Source organism: Mus caroli, unplaced genomic scaffold (assembly GCF_978045245.1).
Source record: "Mus caroli unplaced genomic scaffold, Mus_caroli_1 scaffold_7, whole genome shotgun sequence".
NCBI lineage: Eukaryota > Metazoa > Chordata > Mammalia > Rodentia > Muridae > Mus > Mus caroli.
In genome coordinates this window covers 62,554,574-62,578,038 of record NW_028227262.1, presented here as the reverse complement: position 1 = coordinate 62,578,038, position 23,465 = coordinate 62,554,574, and the positions used below count along the sequence as shown (strand labels likewise).

At 46.2% G+C, this 23,465-nt stretch overlaps 1 protein-coding gene across 3 annotated transcripts in view; it reads right to left on the bottom strand.

Moving 5' to 3' along the window:
* The window catches only part of Anxa4 (annexin A4), a 57,955-nt gene that overhangs the window by 5,352 nt on the left and 29,138 nt on the right, over positions 1–23,465 (bottom strand). For all 3 annotated transcript variants that reach the window (XM_085840397.1, XM_085840398.1, XM_085840399.1), the window contains 10 exons: positions 23,410–23,455; positions 18,377–18,464; positions 15,304–15,398; positions 12,348–12,461; positions 11,147–11,237; positions 9,498–9,577; positions 8,417–8,473; positions 6,160–6,253; positions 2,295–2,390; positions 791–849 (listed from right to left, as the gene is read on the bottom strand). In XM_085840397.1, the coding sequence (XP_085696523.1) occupies positions 791–849; positions 2,295–2,390; positions 6,160–6,253; positions 8,417–8,473; positions 9,498–9,577; positions 11,147–11,237; positions 12,348–12,461; positions 15,304–15,398; positions 18,377–18,464; positions 23,410–23,412 (777 nt within the window). In that variant the 5' untranslated portion in view covers positions 23,413–23,455. The remainder of the gene's footprint in view (positions 1–790; positions 850–2,294; positions 2,391–6,159; positions 6,254–8,416; positions 8,474–9,497; positions 9,578–11,146; positions 11,238–12,347; positions 12,462–15,303; positions 15,399–18,376; positions 18,465–23,409; positions 23,456–23,465) is intronic.

Sequence of the window (23,465 nt, the reverse complement as noted above, 5' to 3'; positions counted from 1 at the left end):
ACAAAGCAATCCTCCTTTCTCAGTCTCCCAAGTGCTAGAATTCCGGGTATTTTATATATTCTTTTCAAATCCTTCCTCAAGAATACTGAAAAATTCCACTGTTTTGTTTACTGCTATAATACTGGGATGCTGAGCTCCTGTCTTCCATTCCATTCTACCCTGGGTGTTTTCTGCATGCTAGCTCTTTCCTTAAGGACAGATATTCTTTAATATCAGATATTCAGATAAGGACAAGGACTCTCCACCCAGTGTGACGACACAGGTCTGTGGTCCTAGGCTGAGGCACGATGACCAGAAGTTCAAGATCAACCTCAGTACCCCAGAGAATTCTAGGCTAGCCTGGGCTACACGAGAACTTGTTTCTCGACAACAAAACAACAAGAACAACAATAAACCCCAAGCACTCAGGTTTCTGGTTTCCTATCCCATTTGAGGGTTCCTGGCAGGACTGCCTGCACAGAGTCCAACACAGATCTGGGAAGTTGGCTCTAAAGGTGGAGTTAGGCCCCTTGGGGCACTCCTCCCTCTATGAAGAGTGTAAACAAACTGTGTATGCCTCAGTTTACCTACTTGCTAACCTACAGTTTGTGGCCCTGTTCCTGTTGTGGGGCTAAAATTAATCCATACCTATAAAGCGCAGGGATCAGGGCTCCACACATCTCAAGGCCAATGAGGGATACAACACAGAGCTGAGTTGAATATTCCAGGGTGTAATTTGGGTGACAAACTTAAGAAGGCGAATAAAAGACATGCCATAGGTCTTTCAAATGATCAAAGCACAGCTACTTACCTTCATGGATTTATAAAGTCTCTCAGCGAAATATGAAGGTTTACTCCGCATGCACTTCACTGTGGAGAAAATGAACAGGAAGACGTGAGTAGATGCCACCCCCCTGCCCACAAGCCCACCCTAGTCTCATGAGTGCTTCCTGTCTCTTAATAAATCATCTGTATTTCTAAAAATACAAACCTAAGAATGAAAAGATTACAGAAAAATAAACCCCAAGAACAAAGAAAAATGACAGTCTCAGTTTCTACAAAGTCCCAAGAAATATCTCCTGATTGCTTTGTTAGACCTCTTTAAGCCAAGCAACACTTCCTGCCACCCCGGGACCTCTCTCAGATGGACAGACTCCTCGGCTTAGCAGTCCCTACAGAAGTCATTAACGAAGGCCATGGAAGCAAGGGTGGCCTGTAGTTCCAGAGTGATGATTACGACTGCTGTATAAAACAGTTATGAGGGGGCTGGAGAGATGGCTATGCAGTTAAGAGTCCTTGTTCTTGCAGAGGACAGGGGGTGGGAGGGCTCAGTTCCCAGCGTTCACAAGACTGCTTACAACTGTCTGTGACTCTAGTTCCAAAGGATCTGATTCTCTCTTCTCACATCTTAGGGCACAAGGCATGCACATGGTACACAGACATACATGCAGGCAAAACACCCATACACATAAAAACTTAAAATCTAAATGAAACAATTTTTAAACCCACCATGCATTGACTCGCCAGATACAGCTAGCATGGCATTATCTCTCTCTTACAATGGGATAGAGAAGTGCCAAAGACCAAAGACATGAGCCCCTGGCACAACAGCAGTCAGGCTCTCACACAGCCCAGGCTGGCCTTGAACTCTCTATGTAGCTGAGGATGATCTGAAACCATTGATCCTCAGGGCTGTCTCCACCTCCCAAGTGTTGGAATCATATATGTGCCATAGTCAGCTTTGCAAATATTTCTTGTTTAAAGTTGTACAACAGCCGTATGGGGTGGCTTGGATCTATGATCCTAGCATTCACAAAGCCAAGATAAGAGGATTGCCACAAGTTCAAGGCCAGCTAGTGAGACTATCTAGAAAAAGAAATTCTGGGGCCAGAGAGATGGCTCAGTGATTAAGTGCCCTGGCTGGTCTTACGAGGACAGGAGTTTGGTTCCCAGCGCCCATGTGGCAGCTCACAACCATGTGTAACTCGTGTTTCAGGAGCTCTACCACACTCTTCTGGCCTCAACAGGTATTGCAAACATGTGGTGCACAGATGTACATGCAGGCAAAATATTCTGGAACACTGACTGGGTGTGGTGGCACATGGCTGTAGTTCAGGTACTTGGGGGACTGTGGAGAGAAGATCACAGTAATCCAGAAGTTGCAGACAAGCCTGGCTGACTTACCAGTTTTTAAAATTCTAGAATGTACCCTCAGTGATTGGAACAACTTTAATTTCAGGAAGACAGTTCTGTATCTCGGTGACAACATCTAGATGTGACATTAATGGAATTAGCTCTATTGCTCACCAGCTTACCTATAGCCAACAGGGCATCTTCAAAGCTTCCAGATGTCTCAGACTTAATGCTCTGTTCAATGTCCTTCTGTGAGATTCTTTTGTATTCATCAAACACTATGACCAATAACAAAATAGTGTGGTTTAGAGACCTGGGCTGGCACTGGCAGCTAAGCCTGATGACCTGAGTTGATCCCTGGGACCCACATGGTAGGAGAGGAGAAATGACCTGGGTAAGTCATCCTCTGCTCTCTGCATGTGATCAGTGGCGTTTGCATACTTATACACGTGTACACACGTGTGCACATGCACACACACACACACACACACACACACACTCCTTCTCTTCTTCTCTCTAAATAAATACATAAATAAATATAATAAAACTTAAAATAGAAAACTAAAATTTATGGAGAGAATGAATACAAGCTGCTGCTGCTGCTGCTGCTGCTGCTTCTTCTTCTTCTTCTTCTTCTTCTTCTTCTTCTTCTTCTTCTTCTTCTTCTTCTTCTTGTCATTTATTTACTTACTTTGGTACATTTCAAGAGGAAATCAGTCCCGTGGATGAGCACCCCAGCAGGATGTGGCCTGCTGGACTGGGCCCATCCAGGAGGAAGAGTGCTGAGAACATCAGGCACCCTCTTCCCCTGGCTAGGACCTTGGTCCTCCATGTCAAGTGGAAAAAGTCTTTGGGGACCTTTGCTTTCTTCTTGTTTAAGCAGCCAAGGTCTCGTGGTTCACACCATAATCCCAGTTCTTAGCAGGTGGAGGCAGGATCAGCGCTGCTTCAGTTACGCACTAAGCCTGAGGTCAGCCTGGACGACACAAGGCCTCAGAAGTCATCTGTGTACTCCTCGTCCATTTGGCTCGTCAAGACGAATAATTCTGTCTCCTCAAAACTGAGGCAGATATGATAACAGCACCTTTTAATAAATTCTTCACATCATTATTACTATTCTTGTTTAGTTTGCTTTTTGTCAAGGACTTTTGAATGTGATGAATACATTTTCCTCTTCTTCCAGAGACCTCTCAGAACAGACATGTCTTGCTTATCTTTTTAGTGACCCTTGTTGGCACACTGTCCTATCCCCATCTGTGTGGGTCTCACAGGTGGTCAGTCAAGGAACACTGATGTCCAGCAACTTACATCACAACCTTAGCTTGGTGGGGTCCTTAGAGCGGCTTGCCCACCAAGGAGATGGCTTTCTTGCTTTTTCTTTTTAATTTTGTGTGGTCAGGCATAGTGGTGTACACCTGCGATCCCACCACTCGGGAGGTAGAGGCTGGAGAATCCCTGTGAATTTGAGGCTAACCTGTACCACATAGGCAAGTTCCAGGCTAGCCAGGGCTACACTGTGAGACTCTAGCTCAAAACAGATGGTGTGCAGTGTGGCATATATATGTACTAGTGTATGGGAATGTGTATGCATGCATGCATGTGGGAGCCAGAAGCTGGTATCAGGTGTCTTATTTTTAACATATTTTAATTAACTAATTCATTTCAAATGTGCTTACAGGGCTTGTTCTGCATGTACTCATGCACACAAAGAGCACAGAAGTGCACTGGGTGTCTTCCTCTATCCCTCATTGTCTTACTGCTTTGAGGCAGCGTCACTCACTGAATGGGAAGCTCACCATTTCAGCTAGGCTGGCTGACCAACAAACCCCTGGGCTCTACCAGTCTTTGGCTTCCAATGCTGGGCTTACAGGCACATGCAACAATACTTGACTTTTCTATTGTGAGAGCATGGGATTTGAACTCAAGCCCTCATGCTTGCCCAGCAAGCACTCTTCCCTGGTGAGCCATCTCCCAACTCTCCACATTATTATTATTATTATTATTATTATTATTATTATTATTACTGAAGACGGCCCTCGCTATAGCTAGTCACTTATTAGTCAGCCACAAGCCCCAGGGGCCATCCTATTCCCTCCTTTCCTGCCTAGACACACCTTGGTTTCTGTCCTCATGAAAGGCTTCAAATCTCCCTCCAGTCTTGGGAGCCATCAGTATTTTCTCATTCCTTTTTGTCAGTTATATTTGCCCAGAGTCAAAGAAGCTAATTCAACCCCCACTGTACACATGAACAAAATGAGACAGAAAATTACCCACAAACCCTTAGTTTTGGACACTACTGTTGGCAACAAGATGCTTAGTTTCACTACCTAAATAACGCTTAAAACATTGTCTCCTGCCGGGCGTGGTGGCGCACGCCTTTAATCCCAGCACTCGGGAGGCAGAGGCAGGCGGATTTCTGAGTTCGAGGCCAGCCTGGTCTACAAAGTGAGTTCCAGGACAGCCAGGGCTATACAGAGAAACCCTGTCTCGAAAAACAAAAAAAAAAACAAAAAAAAAACAAAAAAACAAAAAAAAAAAAAACAACATTGTCTCCTGCCGGGCGGTGGTGGCACACGCCTTCAATCCCAGCACTCTGGAGGCAGAGGCAGGAGAATTTCTGTGAGATCAAGGCTATCCTGTTCAACAGAGCAAGTTCCAGGACTGCCATGGATATACAGAGAAACCCTGTTTCAAAAAACAAAAAATGTATCTTGGTAATTTATTAACAGGTAATTTTTAACTTCCCAACTACAGACATGCTTGGAATTAAAAATTCTTAGTAAATTCTTCCTAGGACCTGCAGTTCTGAAGAACTGCCACAAGAGGGAGCTCACATTGTAACCAGGCAAGGGGAACCAATAAAATAAAGGAAAGCGCAAAGCACCAAGTCTCATGGCTGCCTATGATTTATGAACAGGAATAATTGCTTATTATTATTTTCCTTTTGCCACTGAGGAATAGCTAGAGTAATTACAACTTGTAAATGTGTCAAACTTTGCAGTTACATTGTGTGTTCAATTTAGCAAACCCATTCTCCTTCAATTTCCCACAAGCTTTGTAACTCTGTCTATGACAGGGGTATGGTTTATAAAATGATGGTGCCCATGAAGGTCTAAAAACACCCATCTCCAAGACAAAATGCCCCACTGAATCCTTACTGCTGTTCATAAGAAGCCTAGCCTGACAACAATTATTCTATAATAGTTTAGTGTTTCTTCCCTCCCACCCCCAAAAGATGTTAAAAGCACATTGCAAAGTTTAGAAATTACCAGGAGCAAATTAGGAAGATCACACAAAGGAAATAAAGAGTGAAATTGCCTGTGACTCATCTTACTCAACGGAACCCCTGTGCAAATTTATCAGTGGTGTGAAATAGGAATAACTACCAATGCTGGTGCCTCAGGGGTGAAGGTTAATTTCTTATGTAGGTAGTGGGGAAGGCTGTCTTGGGGCTATGCTAGAACAAGAACTGGCTATGAAGGTTGCTTTCCTAGAATAAGGAATGCTAAACTATTAGGAACACATTGCATACCTGTCAGTTACTCAAATTCATCTTTCAAAATTGGCCTTCATTCATATAATTACCTCCTACATTTGCAGGGTAATATCCAACAGTTCAAATTCTTTTCTCTATCATGGGTGGGAGGGGAAAGGTCACCAGTTGATACACATCAAGATATATTATATACATGTTTGGGATGATCAAACAATAAGTAAAAGATATTCCTTTTGAAAAGGCTATCAGGGTTGGAGAGATGACTCAGTGGTTAAGAGCATTTGCTGCTCCTACAGATGACCCAAGTTTAGGTTCCTTCCCAGCACCCACTTGGTAGCTCATAATTGTCTGTAACTCCAGTTCCAGGGGATCTTGTATCCTCTTCTGATCTCCAAGGACACCAGATACACTCGTGGTTCACAGCCATACATTCCATCGAAACATCCATACATGTAAAATAAATTAACCTTGAAAACATTCACGATTCTACGTTCTAGTGTACCTCCCACCATTCTAGCAGAACAGAGCAAGGCAGTGAGGTAGCTACCCACCATGGAGCAAATGGTTCCGGTTCCGGGAACAGAGAATGCTTAGGAATTTCACCTCGTCTGTCCCCCATCTCTTCTCTCCAGCCTCATACAGTTCCTGATGACAAACAAAACGTGAGTTTAAACACCCAAAAGGATGTGTGCCAGCACCTGGCAAAGAGTTCTAAAATTTCTTTTTTTTTTTTTTGAGTTCTAAAATTTCTAAGAGTCAAGCTTGCTTTGTTTTATTTTGTTAGTTGGAAAGGCAAATGTACACACACACATACACACACACACACACACACACACAGAGGGAGGGAGAGGGACAGGGACAGGGACAGGGACAGGGAGACAGAGACAGAGAGAGACAGAGAGAGACTTCCATTTACTTTAACCTCACCATGGCATGAAAGCAACATAGTCAGCAGAAATCAGCAGCAAAATGCAAAGTTTGCATTTCTATCTTTCCTTGGGCCAGCCGATGCAGTTTGGGACTTCATCAAGTAGTGAGCCATATTTCCAGGTAGCTACACAATCCCAAGGGCAGACAACCAACACACTACAGTGGACTTCGATGCTAAGCTTCCCACTAGAATGTGTTTTCAGCTTACACTAGGTTGAAACAACCCTATTCCAAGCCCTGTTTCTGTCTCCATCTCTCCATTTCTCTCTGATGTATGTGTGTGCACGTGTGTGTGTGTGTGCATGTGTGCACGCGAGTGTGTGTTAATTCTGTTTTGCAGAAGATCCTGATGAATACCCTGATGTGTTAATAAAGGAAGGCAGACACAATGCTGATTTCTGGCACCCGAGCATAAGCAGTCACACAGCCCCAGAGACTCCATGAAGCCCAAGGCATGCACACTCTACACACACTCCCTTCTTTCTAATGCAAGCAACAGGCTCTTTCCTGCATGCTCCGCTGAGGCTCATACCCTGCATGTGGAGTGGAGACACCCGTTGCTACAGCTGGGTGTTGGTTAACAATGGAGGAACTAAGCACAAATCCCAGTTCTCCCATGTCCTGGTTGGTCTTTTGTCAATGAGATGCAAGCTAGCCTCAGTTGATATAATGCCTCTCTTGGATTACCCGTAGGTAGGTGTGTAAGGAATTTTCTTGATTCATGATTGATGTGAGAAAGCCCCTCCCCCATTGTGGGCAGTGCCACCCCTGGCCTTCGATGGTCTTGGATGTTATAAGAAAGCAGGTTGAGAAAGCTATGGGAAGTAAGTCAGTACGCAGCATCCCTCCATGGCCTCTTTATCAGCTCCTGCCTCCAGGTTCCTGCCCTGCTCGAGTTCCTGTCCTGAAAATGTAAGTCAAATAAACCTTTTGCCCCACAACTTGACTTTTGGTCATGGTGTTTTGTTGTAGCACTAGAAACCGAGAAACATAACTATGACACTCCATGATTTGGCCCGAACTCAGGCAAGGGGCGTCTTCTGAGCCTCAATTTCCTTACCTGTAAAATGGGGGTTAAAGTCCTAAGGGTGGTATAAGGATTCAATGGTGGCCTGGAGAGATGGCTCAGTGGTTAAGAACACTGATTCTTTTTCCAGAGGTCCTGAGTTCAATTCCCGGCAACCACATAGTGGCTCACAACCATCTGTAATGGAATCTGATGCCCTTTTCTGGTGTGTCTGAAGACAGCTACAGTGTACTCATATACACAAAATAAGTAAATCTTAAAAAAAAAAAAAAAGGATTCAATGGTATGCCTAAGAAAGACCAGGTGGGCATGCTGGGCTTTACAAAAGGCCCAGGGTTTGTATGTTACTTGGCCATAGGGACAAATGTCAGGACAGCCGTCAGTGTGCTGAGTGCCAGGGCAGCAGCTCTCTTTTGAAAGTCACATGGTGTTTACAGGTCCTACCTCATATTCTCTTTAGGGAAGTATGAAGAACAGAGGCAGCTCCTTCCCTCTGTGACATTCAGCGCTGAGCACTTGCATAGCATGGGGCATGTCCTGGGTTCCCATTCCTTGGCCACACACACACACACACACACACACACAGAGAGAGAGAGAGAGAGAGAGAGAGAGAGAGGAGGGGGGAGGCTTGGTGTTTCCCTAGGATCCTTGTTGTGTCCTCAGTGTGAGGAAGAGACCTGGAATCCAGGAGTGTTGAAATACCTGTTAATCATAAAGACTGTCTATGAGAGTTTTTCTCATAACACACCTCAGTTGGACTAACACACCCTGAAGTAGAAGAGGTTGTCCACCAACCAAGTGAGGCCTGTCTTAGAGAAGAAACTGCAAGAAGGAAGTTGCGGTCCACTAACCTGGGCATCCTGCTTCATAAGAGCATCATCAAGGTAATTTCCTTCATCCCTGCCAGCCTGTGGGAAGATGGAAGAGAGGTACACTAGTAACCATGGCAGCAAGTACCCATGGAGACGGTAGGGACTCTTAAGACAGAAGACCTGGAAACCCAAGGCACTAAGGTAAGAAGGCAGTAAAAGCTGGGTCTTCAGGTTAAGGAGTTAGGACTGTTATCTTCTGTCACAGGGCTTGGATCTATGCTCTGGAGTTGGTCCCAGCAGAGCGTAGGCCCCACTGTGACTCCTGATGTTGCAAAGGTGTCTTCCTAGTAGAAGGGCAATACATCTTTCTATCCCACCCCTACCCCGAGCTCCCACCATGGCACTAACCCAGCTGACTCAGCCTTCTTAACTGACCAGTCTTCATGGTCCAGAGAACACTAGACCTGAGGTGGAACTTGGAAAGCTGATGCAATGCCAACCCCAAATACATCAGTTCCAGCATGGAAGGCCATGGGAACCCCTGGAGGAGCCCCTGGAAGAACACTAAGGAGTGAAAGATAGGCACTGCCCTCCAGATTGGTAGGCTGTTCTTTTTAAAAGGGATGAAAAGAAGTGTGTGTGTGTGTGTGTGTGTGTGTGTGTATGTGTGCGCGCACGTGCCATGTGAGCAAAGGTGGCTCCAGAGGTTAGACGAGAGTATCAGATCTCCAGGACCTGGAGTGATAGGTGGTTGTGAGCCATCCACTTGGGATGCTCAGGGATTAACTCAGATCCTCTGCAAGAGGTAATCTTAACCTCTCCAACCCTGCCCAGCATAAACATCTAAAACACAGGAAGTGTCTCTCAATATCCTTATAATCCAATAGCTGACATGAACTTGGGCCATGTGGACAGTGAATTAAAGTAGAAGAAATGGTTGTGCATGCATGGCTAGCCAGGGTCTCTGGAGAAGAAATAATGATGTAGGAACAGAGTGGCCCACGAACGATGCCCCGGGCATATCCATGTTTAGGAGACTGAACGGATGAAGGGCAGAGGGTGAGTGTTTCAATCAACCCAGCATCCCCTATCAGAAGGCAGGACTGAGGAAGCCGCGCACCGCCGTCAGGGACACCAGTACTCGCTGGAACATGAAGGATGTGTCAGAGCAGATGTCCTCTTCAAGGCTCCTTCCATATTCTACCAAGAAATTGGAAATAGGTACATCAGAACAGAGACCTGCCCAATGCTGCCACCCTCCGGCCTGCTATGTGTCCCACCCCACCTGCACAGCCAGCAGCACAGACCAAGGTGGTGCCAAGTGAGGCTTTCAAAATCTGAACTCTGCCAGGCCCCAGGTTGGAGTAAGTGGTATAACCATTGATGGGTAAAGGACCCACGTTCCTGTAGGCGATCTTTCGCCTATGCTCCTATCAGCAATTCTAACAAAGCCCATTAGCACAGAACAACAACAGAACAAACAACAAAACAACTTTGGTTAAAAAAAAAAAAATGACCCAGGTGCTAATTTGTCACAGTGGGAAGGATCGACAGCTGTCTCTTATGATGAAGGTGGGCTGGAGTCCTCCTTGGTGTCCTTCTGTCTGTGACTTTGCTATGCAAATGCTGTGTCTGAATGGAAGCTGGCAAGGTGACCAGTGTCACTGGACACAAGTCCCCAGAAAAGTTCTAACAGAGCTCCCTAAGAGTCACACTCTCTACAGCCCCAGAAGCCACCGTAAAACAGGTGTCAGGGTTAGGAGGTCAACTCCAAATTCTGGGGCTGAGGTCAGGGTTGGGGGCTAACTCCATGTCCTGGGTGGGCATGTGAGGGAGACATGGAGGGTTCTTGTGCTCACATGAGCACAAGGAGATTCAGGAGTGTTAAGCACACACACACCTGCTCCTTCAAAGGAAGAGATGTACAACCTGTTATCTTCCCAGAAGGCTGGGAGCAGATCTGGATAATATCCTGGTGACCTTTGTGCTCTCTGTGTGGCTGAGACCACAGGGATCCTCCCCAGACCCTTATCATGAACTTGTCAATCTATAGGATTTATCTTTATGGGTGGCATCACATGTCATCAATCTATAGAGTATATCTTTATGGAAGATGTCACAATCACTTTACAGAGTTTCGAAGTAGTCATCTTAAGTTTTATTGTGCATACAGGATTGAGTAATTATCACCAGGAAATTTTTCACCAAATTTTGGTGTGTTTAAATATGCCAAAAATAAACTATTCAGGGTCAGAGTTAATCAGACTGCTTTCTTGCCTCCCTTGGATCGTTATTCTGCTAGTGGTGGAGGTCAAGAGACCTTCATGGGGCTAAGGTTAGGGTTGGAAGCTAAGTCCAAAACCTTCCGGGTTAGAGGACTAACTCCAAATCTAGGGTCAGAGCTCTAACTCCAGACCCTCGAGGTTTAGGCTCAGACTCTGAACACTGAGCAAGAGACCCTACTGTGACAGTCTTCGCCCCAGAAGAAATCCATACTGACTTTAAAAACACAGAGATCAGCAGTGATGGGGTGTAGCTCTGTGCTAGAACCTAGAGAGCTGGCTTGGCTTGTGAGAGGCCATGGGCTCCATCCCTACTACCTGGGTAGGCCACAGATATGGCAGAATACTCACGATAAATAAATAAATAAATAAATAAATAAATAAATAAATAAAATGGGAGAAAATCAAATAGCTGAGAAGTGATAGTCACGAGCCTTCCTTTCAAGTCCTGGGCAACCTGTGCCTGGGCCTGGGGGCTGCTACTTACGCTGCTGGTACGTCTGGTTGATGCGACGAATCTCCTCAGGGGTACGGGAGGCCAGGATCTCAATCAGACAGCCCTCATCCGTGCCAGCTCCCTAAATGTGAGGGCAGGGGTGAGATGGCATGAGCCAGTGGATCAAGTTTGCACGGTTAAACAAATAAAATATGCTGGGCGTGGTGGCGCACGCCTTTAATCCCAGCACTCGGGAGGCAGAGGCAGGCGGATTTCTGAGTTCGAGGCCAGCCTGGTCTACAAAGTGAGTGCCAGGACAGCCAGGGCTACACAGAGAAACCCTGTCTCGAAAAACCAAAAAAAAAAAAACAAATAAAATACAATTGCATTTAGTAATTAAAAACAGAGTCCCACACTCAGAAAGAATGCAGGCAGGAAGCTGCAGAGTATAATAGCAGCTCACAGGATCTAGAAACAGGGCCTGTTAACTTTTACCTGCCCCGCCCAAGCGCAGTGTGTTACCATAATGTTATTAATAATTATGCACATTTGTAGAGCCCAGTTGCCATCTGTTGTTTGTCATAACAGGTCAGGTGCGTTTCTGCCCTCTGGGGTTCTACTCTTTCTTCAACCTCTGCTCTCTTTCTCTGAAGGTCAGAATGTTCTGGTAAAGATGTTATCTCCCTGTTTTACCTTCTACTCGGTGTAGTAGCATTGATAAGCACAGGAGGGCGGCTACACTGGCCTCTCGGAGTCACTTGCTGCCAAGCAGCTCAACTACAGAGAATGCTCCTGCCCGTCTAACACCTGGGTCCTATCAGCACCATGGGCCACTTTCTTCCATCAGCCCCAGGAAGCAGCAAATGGCTCAACAAACTTTGAGGATTTCTTTAATTACAACAGCCGTGTATATTTCAAGTTATCCAGAGGGGAAAACCTGTTTCTCCTTGTCTCTCTTCCCCTATCTCAGAAAGGTTTGACCATAGGCTAATCTTAACTTTAAGATTTCAGATGGTGTGTGGGTCTGCCCCTGTGAGTGCAGTGCCCAAGGAGGCCAGAAGAGGGTGTCAGAGCCCCTAAAGCTGCAGTTACTGGTGGTTGGGAGCTGTCCAGCACGTGTTGGGAAGTAAACCACAGCCCTCTGACAGAGCTGCAAGCACTCTTAACCACTGAGCCACGTGGTCCAGCTCTGCCAGTCGTGTTTCATTACCATGTGCACGGGGAACACCAAAAGTTCAAGGGGACCACCGACCTTCATGGCCCTCCGCAGCTCCTGTACGTCATACAGCACCGTGGGTGTCATCAGCCCCAGGATCACCTGCTCAAAGTTGCTGCTCAGCTCCGACTTCAAGTCCTCAATCAGGTCCTGCAACAAACGAGAAGAACGTGTCTACCTTTAGCAGCTATCGTCACTCATGCCCGCCATTTCCAAGTATGGGGCAAGAGTGTCCTGTGCGACTGTCACTCTCTTGGAAGCATGAGGTGGCATTTTCCTAAGTCATCTGACACATCTGCATGTCTGCAGCCACACAGAAGCCTGTTCAGTACTTCCTGCTTTTCCAGCTAAGACCAGATTTTACTTATTGACTTCAACCAAAACCACACAGCACAGCAGACAAGGGAGTGTGGCCATTTCCCATTAAGCCAAACTTTAGTGTGAGATTTGCAAAACAATGCCAGCTCTCTCATTAAGTTTTGGTTTGGTTGTGTGTTGTTCTCATTAAATCTTATTTTTGAATACACAGCTATTTTCCCCTTTTTTAAATTGATAATTACATCCATTTATTTATGTGTGGAGTGTGCTGCAGTACACAAGTGGAGGTCAGAGGACAACCTAAGAGAGAAGGTTCTTTCTATCATGTGGGACCAAACTCATGGGTTGTTGGCAAGAAGCACTTTTACACGGTAAGCCACCTCACTGGCCCCATATTCTGTGTATATTTGTGTGTAAATATACACGTATGTGTATAAATGTTTGTGGGTCTGTACCTGTGTGTAGATACATGCACATGTGTTTGTGTGCATGCACACATAAGCATGATTGTGTATAAAGGTCAGTTGTCAATGTCTGGGATCTTCCTCAATTGCTCTCTATAACTTAGGTCTACAGGTTCTTCCACTGAACCTAGCGCTCACTGCTGGCCAATAAGCCCTAGATAGTTTCCTGCCTCCTCCCCAGTGCTGGGATTATGTATATAGTTTTCTATCATGCACATCTTTATGTTAAATCTACAAATGTGGATTGAATGAATGAATGAGTGGATGAATGAATTAGAAGTCTATTAATATTGGTCATCTTAGACGACCATAGGTTAGCTCCATTCTGCAGGTAATCTCGAGTGTGTGATGCAACAGTTGTAATGTAATGTATATAAAGCACGTCCATGTATAGCCCACACCTCCCTTGACTGTCTCTGTCTGCTACTGTTCTCTTTCAGTTTCCCTGGGGATGGGAACAGTTTATGGCGCTCTGGAGACAGTTGGTGACAGTCTGACTCATTCCCTACAGGAATGCCCAGAGTTCATCTGTAGACGCTCTGGAGAGCAGCGAGTCAGCTCTGCCTTGCCCATCCATCCCTCCCCACCGTGACAAGCAGTTTGGAGCCATCTGTGAGAAACAGCTTCACTGTTCCCTGCGGTGACATCTCCCAAGATACCTGCACTAGACATGAAGTCACTGGGCACCGATGTACAGAGACAAGGTTCTCAATAAAGAAGCAGAAGGGTTGGGTGTGCTTTAATGGTGACGTGTGGAAAGACTGGGCTGAATAATTCGGGTGAAGGAGGGGTGGGGAGTTCAGACAAAATCTAGAGCATGCCGGGTAAAGAGATAATTTTTTAGCTGCCATGCATGCATTGAAGATTGGTGCTAACGCTGTTAATTGGCATGTCCAGACGCTGAAGGTCCTTGTGCCCAGTTGTTTTTTGGTCTATGAATAAAGATACCAATGGACGATAGCTGGGTGAGGGGCGGGACACTGAGAGTTGCGCCGGTAAGATGTAGAGAGGAACGACAGAATCGCCTGGACTGGGAAAGAAGAATGGGACGCAGTAGCAGCAGGAGATAAAGCCAACCACTCATGTGAGATTTGAGTAAATGGCCGCTGGCCACTTCCCTGATTGTGCCTGGGGTAGCAGGGGAAGGTTTAGGAATGCCCGGCTTTTGAGGTAACCAAGGCATTTTAAAATTAACTGGCACACTCGTGAGTGTGTGAGTGTGTGTGTGTATGTGTGTGTGTTTTTTCCATTCTCAGATCTGAGATAGCTCCTGGGTGGTGCACATAGTGAAAACATGTAATTACACAGAAAGCCCTGCTTGCTGGAGTGTGAAGGGTCTGGAATTTCTGTGTTTTGATTTTTGCAAAAATATCCTTTAAATGTTCTTTTCAAATGTTTTTCTTTTTACATTACTTAGTGTGTGTGTGTGTGTATGTGTGTGTGTATGTGTGTGTGTTTGTGTGTGTGTATGTGTGTGTATGTGTGTGTGTGTTTGTGTGTTTGTGTGTTTGTGTGTGTATGTGTGTTTGTGTGTGTGTTTGTGTGTGCGTGTGTTTGTGTGTATGTTTGTGTATGTGTGTGTGTATGTGTGTATGTATGTGTGTGTGTTTGTGTGTGTGTGTGTATGTGTATTTGTGTGTGTGTATGTGACCTTACATGTGGACAGTTCTGTGAAGTTAGTTCTCTTCTTCCACCAGGCGGTCTCCAGTATTGAACTCAGCTCATCAAGCTTAGGGGCAAGTGCCTTTAACCCTCTGAGCTATCATTTTCTATCACCATTTTTAATGGATGGTCAGTTGTTGTAATACTAATGGGGCAATGTGACATTTTAATGCTTGTACACACACGGTTATCAGGTGCAGGGACTGGCATAGCTGTCAGACTCAGATGGTTGTCATTTGTTTGTCTGAGGAAGGTTTAAATCCTCTCTGCTCTCTATTTTGAAGTATTCAGTTAGCTGTCACCCACAGTCACCCTACCATGCTACAGAGCCTCATCCTCTCATCTAGCTGCTGCCCTGTACCCATTGCTTCTTCTCTCTTCCCCCACTGTCTCCCTATACTCTGATAACCACTAACTTCACAGATAGTCTTAAGGCATTGGGAGTCTAGCTTCAGGAGGGGGATGGTGTGAGAGGTGGGGGTGGCGCTCTGCTTCCAAGATGCCTGAGGAGTCCCTGGTCACCTGCAAGATCGGGAGACTGGGCCTACCCTGCCGATGGTGCTCTTGTAGGCACTCCTGATCTCCTGGCGCTGGGCGGTGCTTCGGTAGGCTAAGATTCCGATGATGGCATCTTCATCAGTACCTGGGGACAAGATGGAAACAGCAGGGGTCAAGGTTTGCCTGTGTGAGGAAATGGTCTCCCCTGTGGCCACAGGAGTTACCTCAGGAAGGCTGAATGTTTGATGAGAAGAGAACCTGGAAACAAGAATGACGTTTGCCTTTCTCACAGCTGGTTGTTATTGTTGGAGGAACTTTCTGTGTATTTGTTGGAAGAAGCAGCTGGGATGCATGGGGGAGGGGAGGATAGAAACTGTTCTAAAATGCCGCAGCGAGAAAGTTTTACATGTGTTCTCCACCTATTCTTCACAAGCTTAGAGATCCAGCAAAAGGTGAGGGACAGGCAGACCTACAGAACTCTCAAATCCAACCTTCAGAGCTCTGCATGGGAAGGAAGAGCCCTTCCTGGTTTGAACCCTCACATTAGCTTTGAGTTTTATTTAAAAAAAAAAAAAAGCCGTGCGTGGTGGCGCACGCCTTTAATCCCAGCACTCGGGAGGCAGAGGTAGGCGGATTTCTGAGTTCGAGGCTAGCCTGGTCTACAAAGTGAGTTCCAGGACAGCCAGGGATATACAGAGAAACCCTGTCTCGAAAAAAAAAAAAAAAAAAAAAAAAAGCCCCACCTTCCTCCAGATTCAAAATTTCTTCTAAGCCATGCAAAGTGTAGGCCTATGGCCACACCCTGCGTTTAACCCACACATTACCACAAGAATTTAGGGTTTTATTTTCTCATAGATCTGTAAAAAACCTTCTAACTAAATTCTTATTTTGTAGCTTGGTTTATCAGCTACAATTTTTCAGCTTTTCCCACCTGCACTGTTGACTGCTCCCCTGAGGTAGTAACTAGTCTATCTGTTTCATGTCACCCGGAGCCCCTCATTTAGCATCCTAATTCTGATACCCGTGGTTTCCTGGCCCATGCCTTGTGAGCAACCCTCTGCGCTGTAATTCTATTGGTGGCTTTCTCAGTAGCTGTCCTGGGACCTCCCTTTAGAATTTGCCATCTTAAAGGCGCACTCCTTTAATCCCAGCACTTGGGAGGCAGAGGCAGGCGGATTTCTCAGTTCGAAAGCCAGCCTGGTCTACAGAGTGAGTTCCAGGACAGCCAGCACTACACAGAGAAACCCTGTCTCGAAAAAAAACCAAAAACCAAAAACCAAAAAGAAGCTCCCCTCTGGCCTGTTCCTGCTTTGCAGCTTTTCCCAACTCCACCACGACTCCTCTGAGCTTCAGCTCAACTCCCCTCCCAGAAGCACATTCTCTCTTCATTATTTATTAAAACTCAGCCCACCTCCCAAGGGCACCTCAAGTTCCACACCTCCAAGGTTTGCCTGATGATCCCAAATGAAAGAAGACCTCCTTTCAGTGAACAACGGGTTTGAGTTTTTTGTTTGTTTTTGTTTTTTAAACACAGATTCATGTATCTGAGTGCATCTGAGCCTGACTTCATCTATGAACTCCTAATCCTCCACCTTTACTGAGGGGTGAGGGGGTGGCGGTCAAACCCAGGGCTTTGTGCAGGTTAGGATACTGGTTAGGGCACTCTACCATCTGAGCCACAGTCCTAGCTCCCCTAGAGTTCTTACTTTTGAATTTTATTTTATTTTAAAGTGTGTGTGTGTGTGTGTGTGTGTGTGTGTGTGTGTGTGTATGTGAAGGTGTCTGCTGAGGCAAGATGCCATCTCTCCAGCTTTCCTAGGCACTCTTAGCTGTACTAGCACCAATCAGCGCACACAGACTGCTGATAGATAGGACTAGGTTTTATAGTCCTTGTCTCTTCCAATAGCTCACCTCAGCAGCCCATACCACAACAAAAAGGAAAATGAGAAGGTGCCTGAGTTCAGGATGACATTCGTTCAGAGTTGGGTGGCAGGGGTCACAGTGCTTAGTCACGGTCAGTGGTGGAGTCTGATTGCTGGAAGTTGCCCATCTGCTCTTTCCTAGAATCCTCACTGACTGGTTCTGACAGCCTGGGGAGGTCAGCTCACCTCCCTAGATCCTTTCACTTCCTACACCCTGCTTCTCAAGGACAGGTCCTTGTGAAGCCTCTGCCTTCAGGCAAACACAATGGAGACTGGCAAAGATCTGCCGCTCTGGCCACTGCTGTTAGCAGCAGACATAAGCAGTATAAGGAAAACGGCTCTGAGATCGAAAGACCGAGAAACAAGGTTTCACTCCTAAATGTCTTTACCAAATCTCAGAGATTCTCAAGGATAACTAGGAGTTGGGGACACTTCTCTCTCCACATGTCCAGCAGGCGAAGCCTTGTTGCTGAAATATGTCCAGGGTGGCGGACAGTGTGTCTAGTACAACTGGACCTGCCCTCAAGAAGACAACTTCAGGGCCTTGCTCTGGGGGACATCCCCCTGCCTGCTCACATACAAGCCCCATCTGCATGTCTACTGACTCAGTTGCACAGTCATGGTAGCAGCCCCAGCAGAGGCGCTAACGGGAGGTGATGGAACATTGAAGAGGTAGGACATAATGCGATGCAGTTGGGTCTTTGGAGATGGTCTCATGAATCATTTATTCCTCCCCCCTCTTTCCTTCTCCCCTCCCCCATTCTCTAGCTATAACATGAATTAACTTTCTTGTTGCTGTACTGTCTAACCACAGGCCCCAAAGCAATGAACCAGCCAATCGTGGACTTGATATCTCCAAAGCTGTGATCCAAAATGATCCTTTCCCCCTTTTAAGATGGTTATCCTGGGCATTTTGTTATAGTAGCAGAAAACTCACTGTTAACACATTCTCCCATCCAAATTGTCCTCGAGCAGACAATCTGTTACCATCATTTTGTTTGTTTGCTGTTGTTTTGTAGCACAGGGCAGTGAACCCAGGGCCTTGTGCACAGTGGGCAAGCACTCTACCATCTGAGCTACATCCTCAGCCATGTCCCATTATGTTTATCTAAAAGGTGACCTATTCGTGAATCCCAGTGCCCACAGTGCCCTCCTTATGACTGTGACATATCACACTCAGGACACTCAGAAAGGTACATACCGAGGCCTTTCATGGCCTTCCTCAGGGCCTGGGCATCTTCAGTTGCGTTGAATCCTGAAGCAGCTTTCACGGTTCCTCCTTTGGCTTCCTGAAGGCACAGAAAATGACATGACTGACAGGTGACCGCTCATTCAGAAGCCCAGGCTCTGCCCCAGGGGTCTCACCCCAGGTGGAGCCACCACCTTCTCTGAGGAAGGCAGACAATGAGCACACCAAGAAACACATGTCCCATCAGCAGCCTGGTATGGGAGATGCCACCGAGTAAGTAGAGTCCCAGTGGGCTGCAGGAATTACTGCCATTTAGGATGAGAGATGGTTCACCTGAAGCATTTGGCCATACAGCAATGAAGGGATGGGGGTGGGGGCGCTATAGACAAAGCAATGGCTATTCCAAAGACCCCAGGGCTGCCATTAGCTTTGAATGGGTCAGAAGCTCACAAGAAGAATCGGGTCTAAAAGAAATCACAGCACCTCCTGTAAAGTAGTCTCCCAAAAAGGAAAAAAAAAAAAAAGAATTAAGTATGAATTCAGTCAAGTTCATGTCTGTAGAGCCCAAAACCAATTTGCTATAAATATAATGCACAAGGAAATGCCAAACCAATAGCACAGCTTCTTCAATCGATAAGCTTCAAGGGAGATTGGAAGAGAGAGGAAGTCAAAGTTCACGATGTTAAAAAGTCATGTCAGCAGACAGCTGCTGTGCACAGTGCTGCAAGCCTGCCATCCCAGCACTTGGGAAGTGGAAGGAGGGACTCAAGAGTGCATGGCTAGCCTCAGCCACATACCTGGTTCAAGACCAGCCTAGGTTAGAGAGACCCTGTTTCAAAAACCCTAACCCCACACCAAACAAACACAACAACAACAACAAATCTTTCATAGAGGCAAACCTTATTTGGATGGGGATCTGAGTAAGGACATGACAGGACAGCTGGACAGAGATGTTTTATGACACAGGAAGTCAGTCCTAAGATTCTCTGATCTGATAGTGGCACTGGGCTTACATTTTATTTACCTTTATACTCTGACTCACCGGTAGAAGATAGGATATCTGGAATCTGCTTCAAGGTGGGTGGAAATGGAGATAAAGGAGACAAAAAATTGAGTATGAGTTGGCCATTAGCCAAAGGCTGGGAAGTTAGTTAGACACAAGCAGGCTCGGGGGTCCCTGAGGAGAGATCCCTCTCTCAGCTTCTCACCTACTTCTGAGTTCCTGTTAGCACACCGAGTTTCAGGGAGGGGAATATCAAATCGCTCCTCTTTAAGATCTAAGACTTCAATGGAAGGGGCAGCTACAGATACACAAACCAGGGAGGGAGGAGGCAGCAGGGCCGGTGGAGGCTGAACAGACAACTGCTACTCCTCCTGGTAAGGATAGCTACTTTTAAACATATGTGTGCATGCGTGTGCCCGTGAGTGTGCGTGTGGAGGCCAGAAGCTAACATCAGGGGTTTCTTCATTCATGATTTCGTTCTGTCTTTTAATTAAAAACTTTGTGTGATTGTGTGGAGGTGCCCAGGAAGTCCTGAAGACGGCATCCAGTCCTCTGGAGCTGGAGCAGGAAATGGTTGTGAGCCACCAGCGGTGGGTGCTAGGAACTCAGGACCCTCCAAGAACAATAAGAGCTCTTAACCGCTGAGCCATCTCACTAGGCCATTTTGGTTTTTTTAGGCAGCAGGATTGGGACTGGCCTGGCTCTCTCAGACTGGATGCATCCAGCAGATACTAACAGAACTTCAAGTATGATTGAGAGGAGTCACCCTGGAGATGCGGGAAAACCCACAATGGGGGATGGAGGAAGTGGCCAGCAGCTGCTACAGCAGAGTATAATAGTTAGTATTGTCATATCATCAGCCTGACAGGATCTAGAATCATGTCACAGAGAAATTTCCAGAGATGCCTATGAGGAAGACCACTCCAAATGTGGGCAGCACCATCCACGGCTGCCTGGGCTGAACAAGAAAGCTGAGCACCTGCGTCCAGCTCTCTCCCCTCTGCGTCCTGACACAGATGTTCCTTGAGCACCTGTGTCCAGCTCTCTCCCCTCTGCGTCCTGACACAGATGTTCCTTGAGCACCTGTGTCCAGCTCTCTCCCCTCTGCGTCCTGACACAGATGTTCCTTGAGCTCTCCCTGACATGATTCTCCACCATGGTGTGGATTCCCTCGGATTCAAGGCTAGATAAATCTTCCTCCACTAAGTAGCTTTTCTCTGCCATTTTGTCATTTAATAAGTTATTAATATACTGCAGAAGCATAGCACAGAAGCCCGGAAGACCTGACTAGAGGCTCGTCTCCAACCCTTGGCAGCTGTGTGCCCTGGAGAGGTTTCACATTTCTCATATGTATACTTGTAGCCTCCCCTGCTGACAGAACAATAAAGCCATCTAGGTCGGAAGGCTCCACCCCAAGTGGTCTCATTCACAGTGGTAGCAAGGTCTGAGCCAGCCTACTCAAGGCTGGGGGCGGCTACATATACTGAAAATAATTAAACCAACTCACAGTGTTGCTGTAATAATGAAACAGGATAAAGATGGGAAAGCACTCAGCATGGAACCCAGGAAAAGGTTAAAATAAAAACTTAGACAAGATGCCAACACCACCACCATCATCACTATGGTTACCATCATCATCACCACCATCATCACTATGGTTACCACCACCACCACCATAATCATCATCTAAACACAACTGAGGCTAAATTAAATATAATAGTGAGATTCTTTTATCTCTCTCTTATACTACTTATTGATAGAAGCCAATGGAATGATGTTGGTACTAAAATCAGATACTGTGTTTGTATAAGCTGGCAAGAACAGCATGGGACAGAGCTGAAGGTGCTCAGGATTCTATCTGATGTAAGGATATGAACAGGACATTAGGAAGAGGTGCTAGTGCAGGGTCGGCCTGGACCCAATGGGGCTGGTGTCCTCATAGGAAGACAGAGATCACAGGCCAAGTGGCAATGAAGGCAGACAGGGCTTTACATACGGCAAGTGCTCTATCACTGAGCTGCACCTCAGCTTCTGAGTCAACATTTCCTGAGGTTCTTTGGAATTCCAGCATTGAAAGTTTCTGGATGGTTCTCAGACACCAAGTTCGAGTTTAAAGTGCATTGCTGATGCCACTGTTGTAAGATGAAGATCAATGTCTGACGAGGAATCAATAGAGGTGTTTGCAAGGGTGGGTCCATTTACCTAGCAACATCCTACACAACTCTTTCTTGTTCTGGGGGGAAAGTTGGAGTTTCTTTTCCCTTTGTGTGTCTTTTTTTCTTTTTCTTCTTTTTAGACGAAGTACTTTTTAAAAAAAAAAAGATTTATTTATTATTATATCTAAGTACACTGTAGCTGTCTTCAGATGCACCAGAAGAGAGCGTCAGATCTCATTATGGATGGTTGTGAGCCACCATGTGGTTGCTGGGATTTGAGCTCAGAACCTTTGGAAGAGCAGTCCATGCTCTTGACCACTGAGTCATCTCTCCAGCCCTCCCCTTGTGAGTCTTATGAGTGTATGTATTGATTAAATTCTAGGGCACAATGCACAATTATCTTTTCAAGGATGATGGGGAGGGGCAGTGCCCATCCATACCAGGAAAACTTGTGGCAGCAAAGCAAACATCACTGTGCTGGCTACTTTTATATCAACTTGATACAAGCTAGAGTCATCAGAGAGGAGGAAGCCTCAATTGAGAAAATGCCTCCATAAGACCAGGCTTCAAGGCATGTTCTTAATTAATTCTTGATGGGGGAGGGCCCAGCCCATTGTGAATGGTGCCATCCCTGGGCTGGTGGTTCTGGGTTCAATAAAATAGCAAGCTTTGCAAACCATGAGGAGCAAGCCAGTAAGCAGCACTCCTCCATGGCCTCTGCATCAGCTCCTGCCTCCAGGTTCCTGCCCTGTGTGAGTTCCTGCCCTCACTGATTTTGATGATGACCGGTTCTACGGAACTGTGAGTGAAATAAACCCTTCCTCCCCAAGTTGATTTAGTCATGGTGTGGTATCACAGCAATAGTAACCCTGACTAAGACAAATCACATTGAAAGGAACCAGTGAACAGAAGAAGTAGGCCAGGCTACAACTGAGGAAACATTATTGCCATTACAGTAACAGGGAAGATGGGGAGATGAGAAGGGTCAGCGTATAAGGCGACAAGTAGTGCTGGACACTGAAGAGCAGGCAGGTGCAGCCACACAGGTGTCCTGACGAGCAGTGCTCAGAGGCAGAGGTCAGGGTTCACATTCAGACTCAGAACCTCTGAGCTGGGAGAGCAGATGGACCAGTCTAAGGCAACCCAGAGGAGCATCTACCTTAGGGCTGAACTTCCCAGAACTCTCAAAGAGATCCAAGCCTGAGTCAAAGAGATCACTAAGATCACAAAGTTCAAGGAAACCCAACCACAGCTGTAAATGAGGCAGATGGCAAGTGGGGACCCCTTAGGGCTGGCTCAAGATGGCTCAGTGAGTTCTAGGGTTCTTGCCATCTAAGCATGATGACCAGGGTTTGATCTCTGGGACTCATGTGAAGACAAAAGAGAACTAATTCCACAACATTGTCATCTAACCTCCACACAAATGGCATGTGTTCCCTGCCACAAAATAAAAAGAAAACATCCATCGGTGAGCGGAAGATGTGAGGGCTGTCCCAAGGAGTTTGCCTAAATGTTCTATAATGGAAAGTTATGCTTTGCAGAGAGAAAACCATTACTTAAAAAAAAAAAAAAAGGAAAAGCCAGGCTAGGTGGTGCAAGCCTTTAATCCTAGAACTTGGGAGGCAGATGCAGGCAGAGCTCTGTGAGTTTGAAATGAACATAGTTTATCTACATAGTGAGTTCCAGGACAGACAGGGCTATGTAGAGATCCTGTCAGAGAAAGTGGAGTACAGAGAAAGAGACAGAGACAGACAGACAGATATATACAAAGGCTGCCTTATCATGTCCTCCTGCCCACTAGTGAGCAAACAGAATTTTGTTTAAGCCACCTAAGTACACATCCTGTGCCTGCCTGTGGCTGGCACCAGGTGGGGCGAGGCACTCACCATGCTGTAGCTCACGTTCAGAGTTCAGTCACACCTGCAGAAGCTCCTGTGGGGGA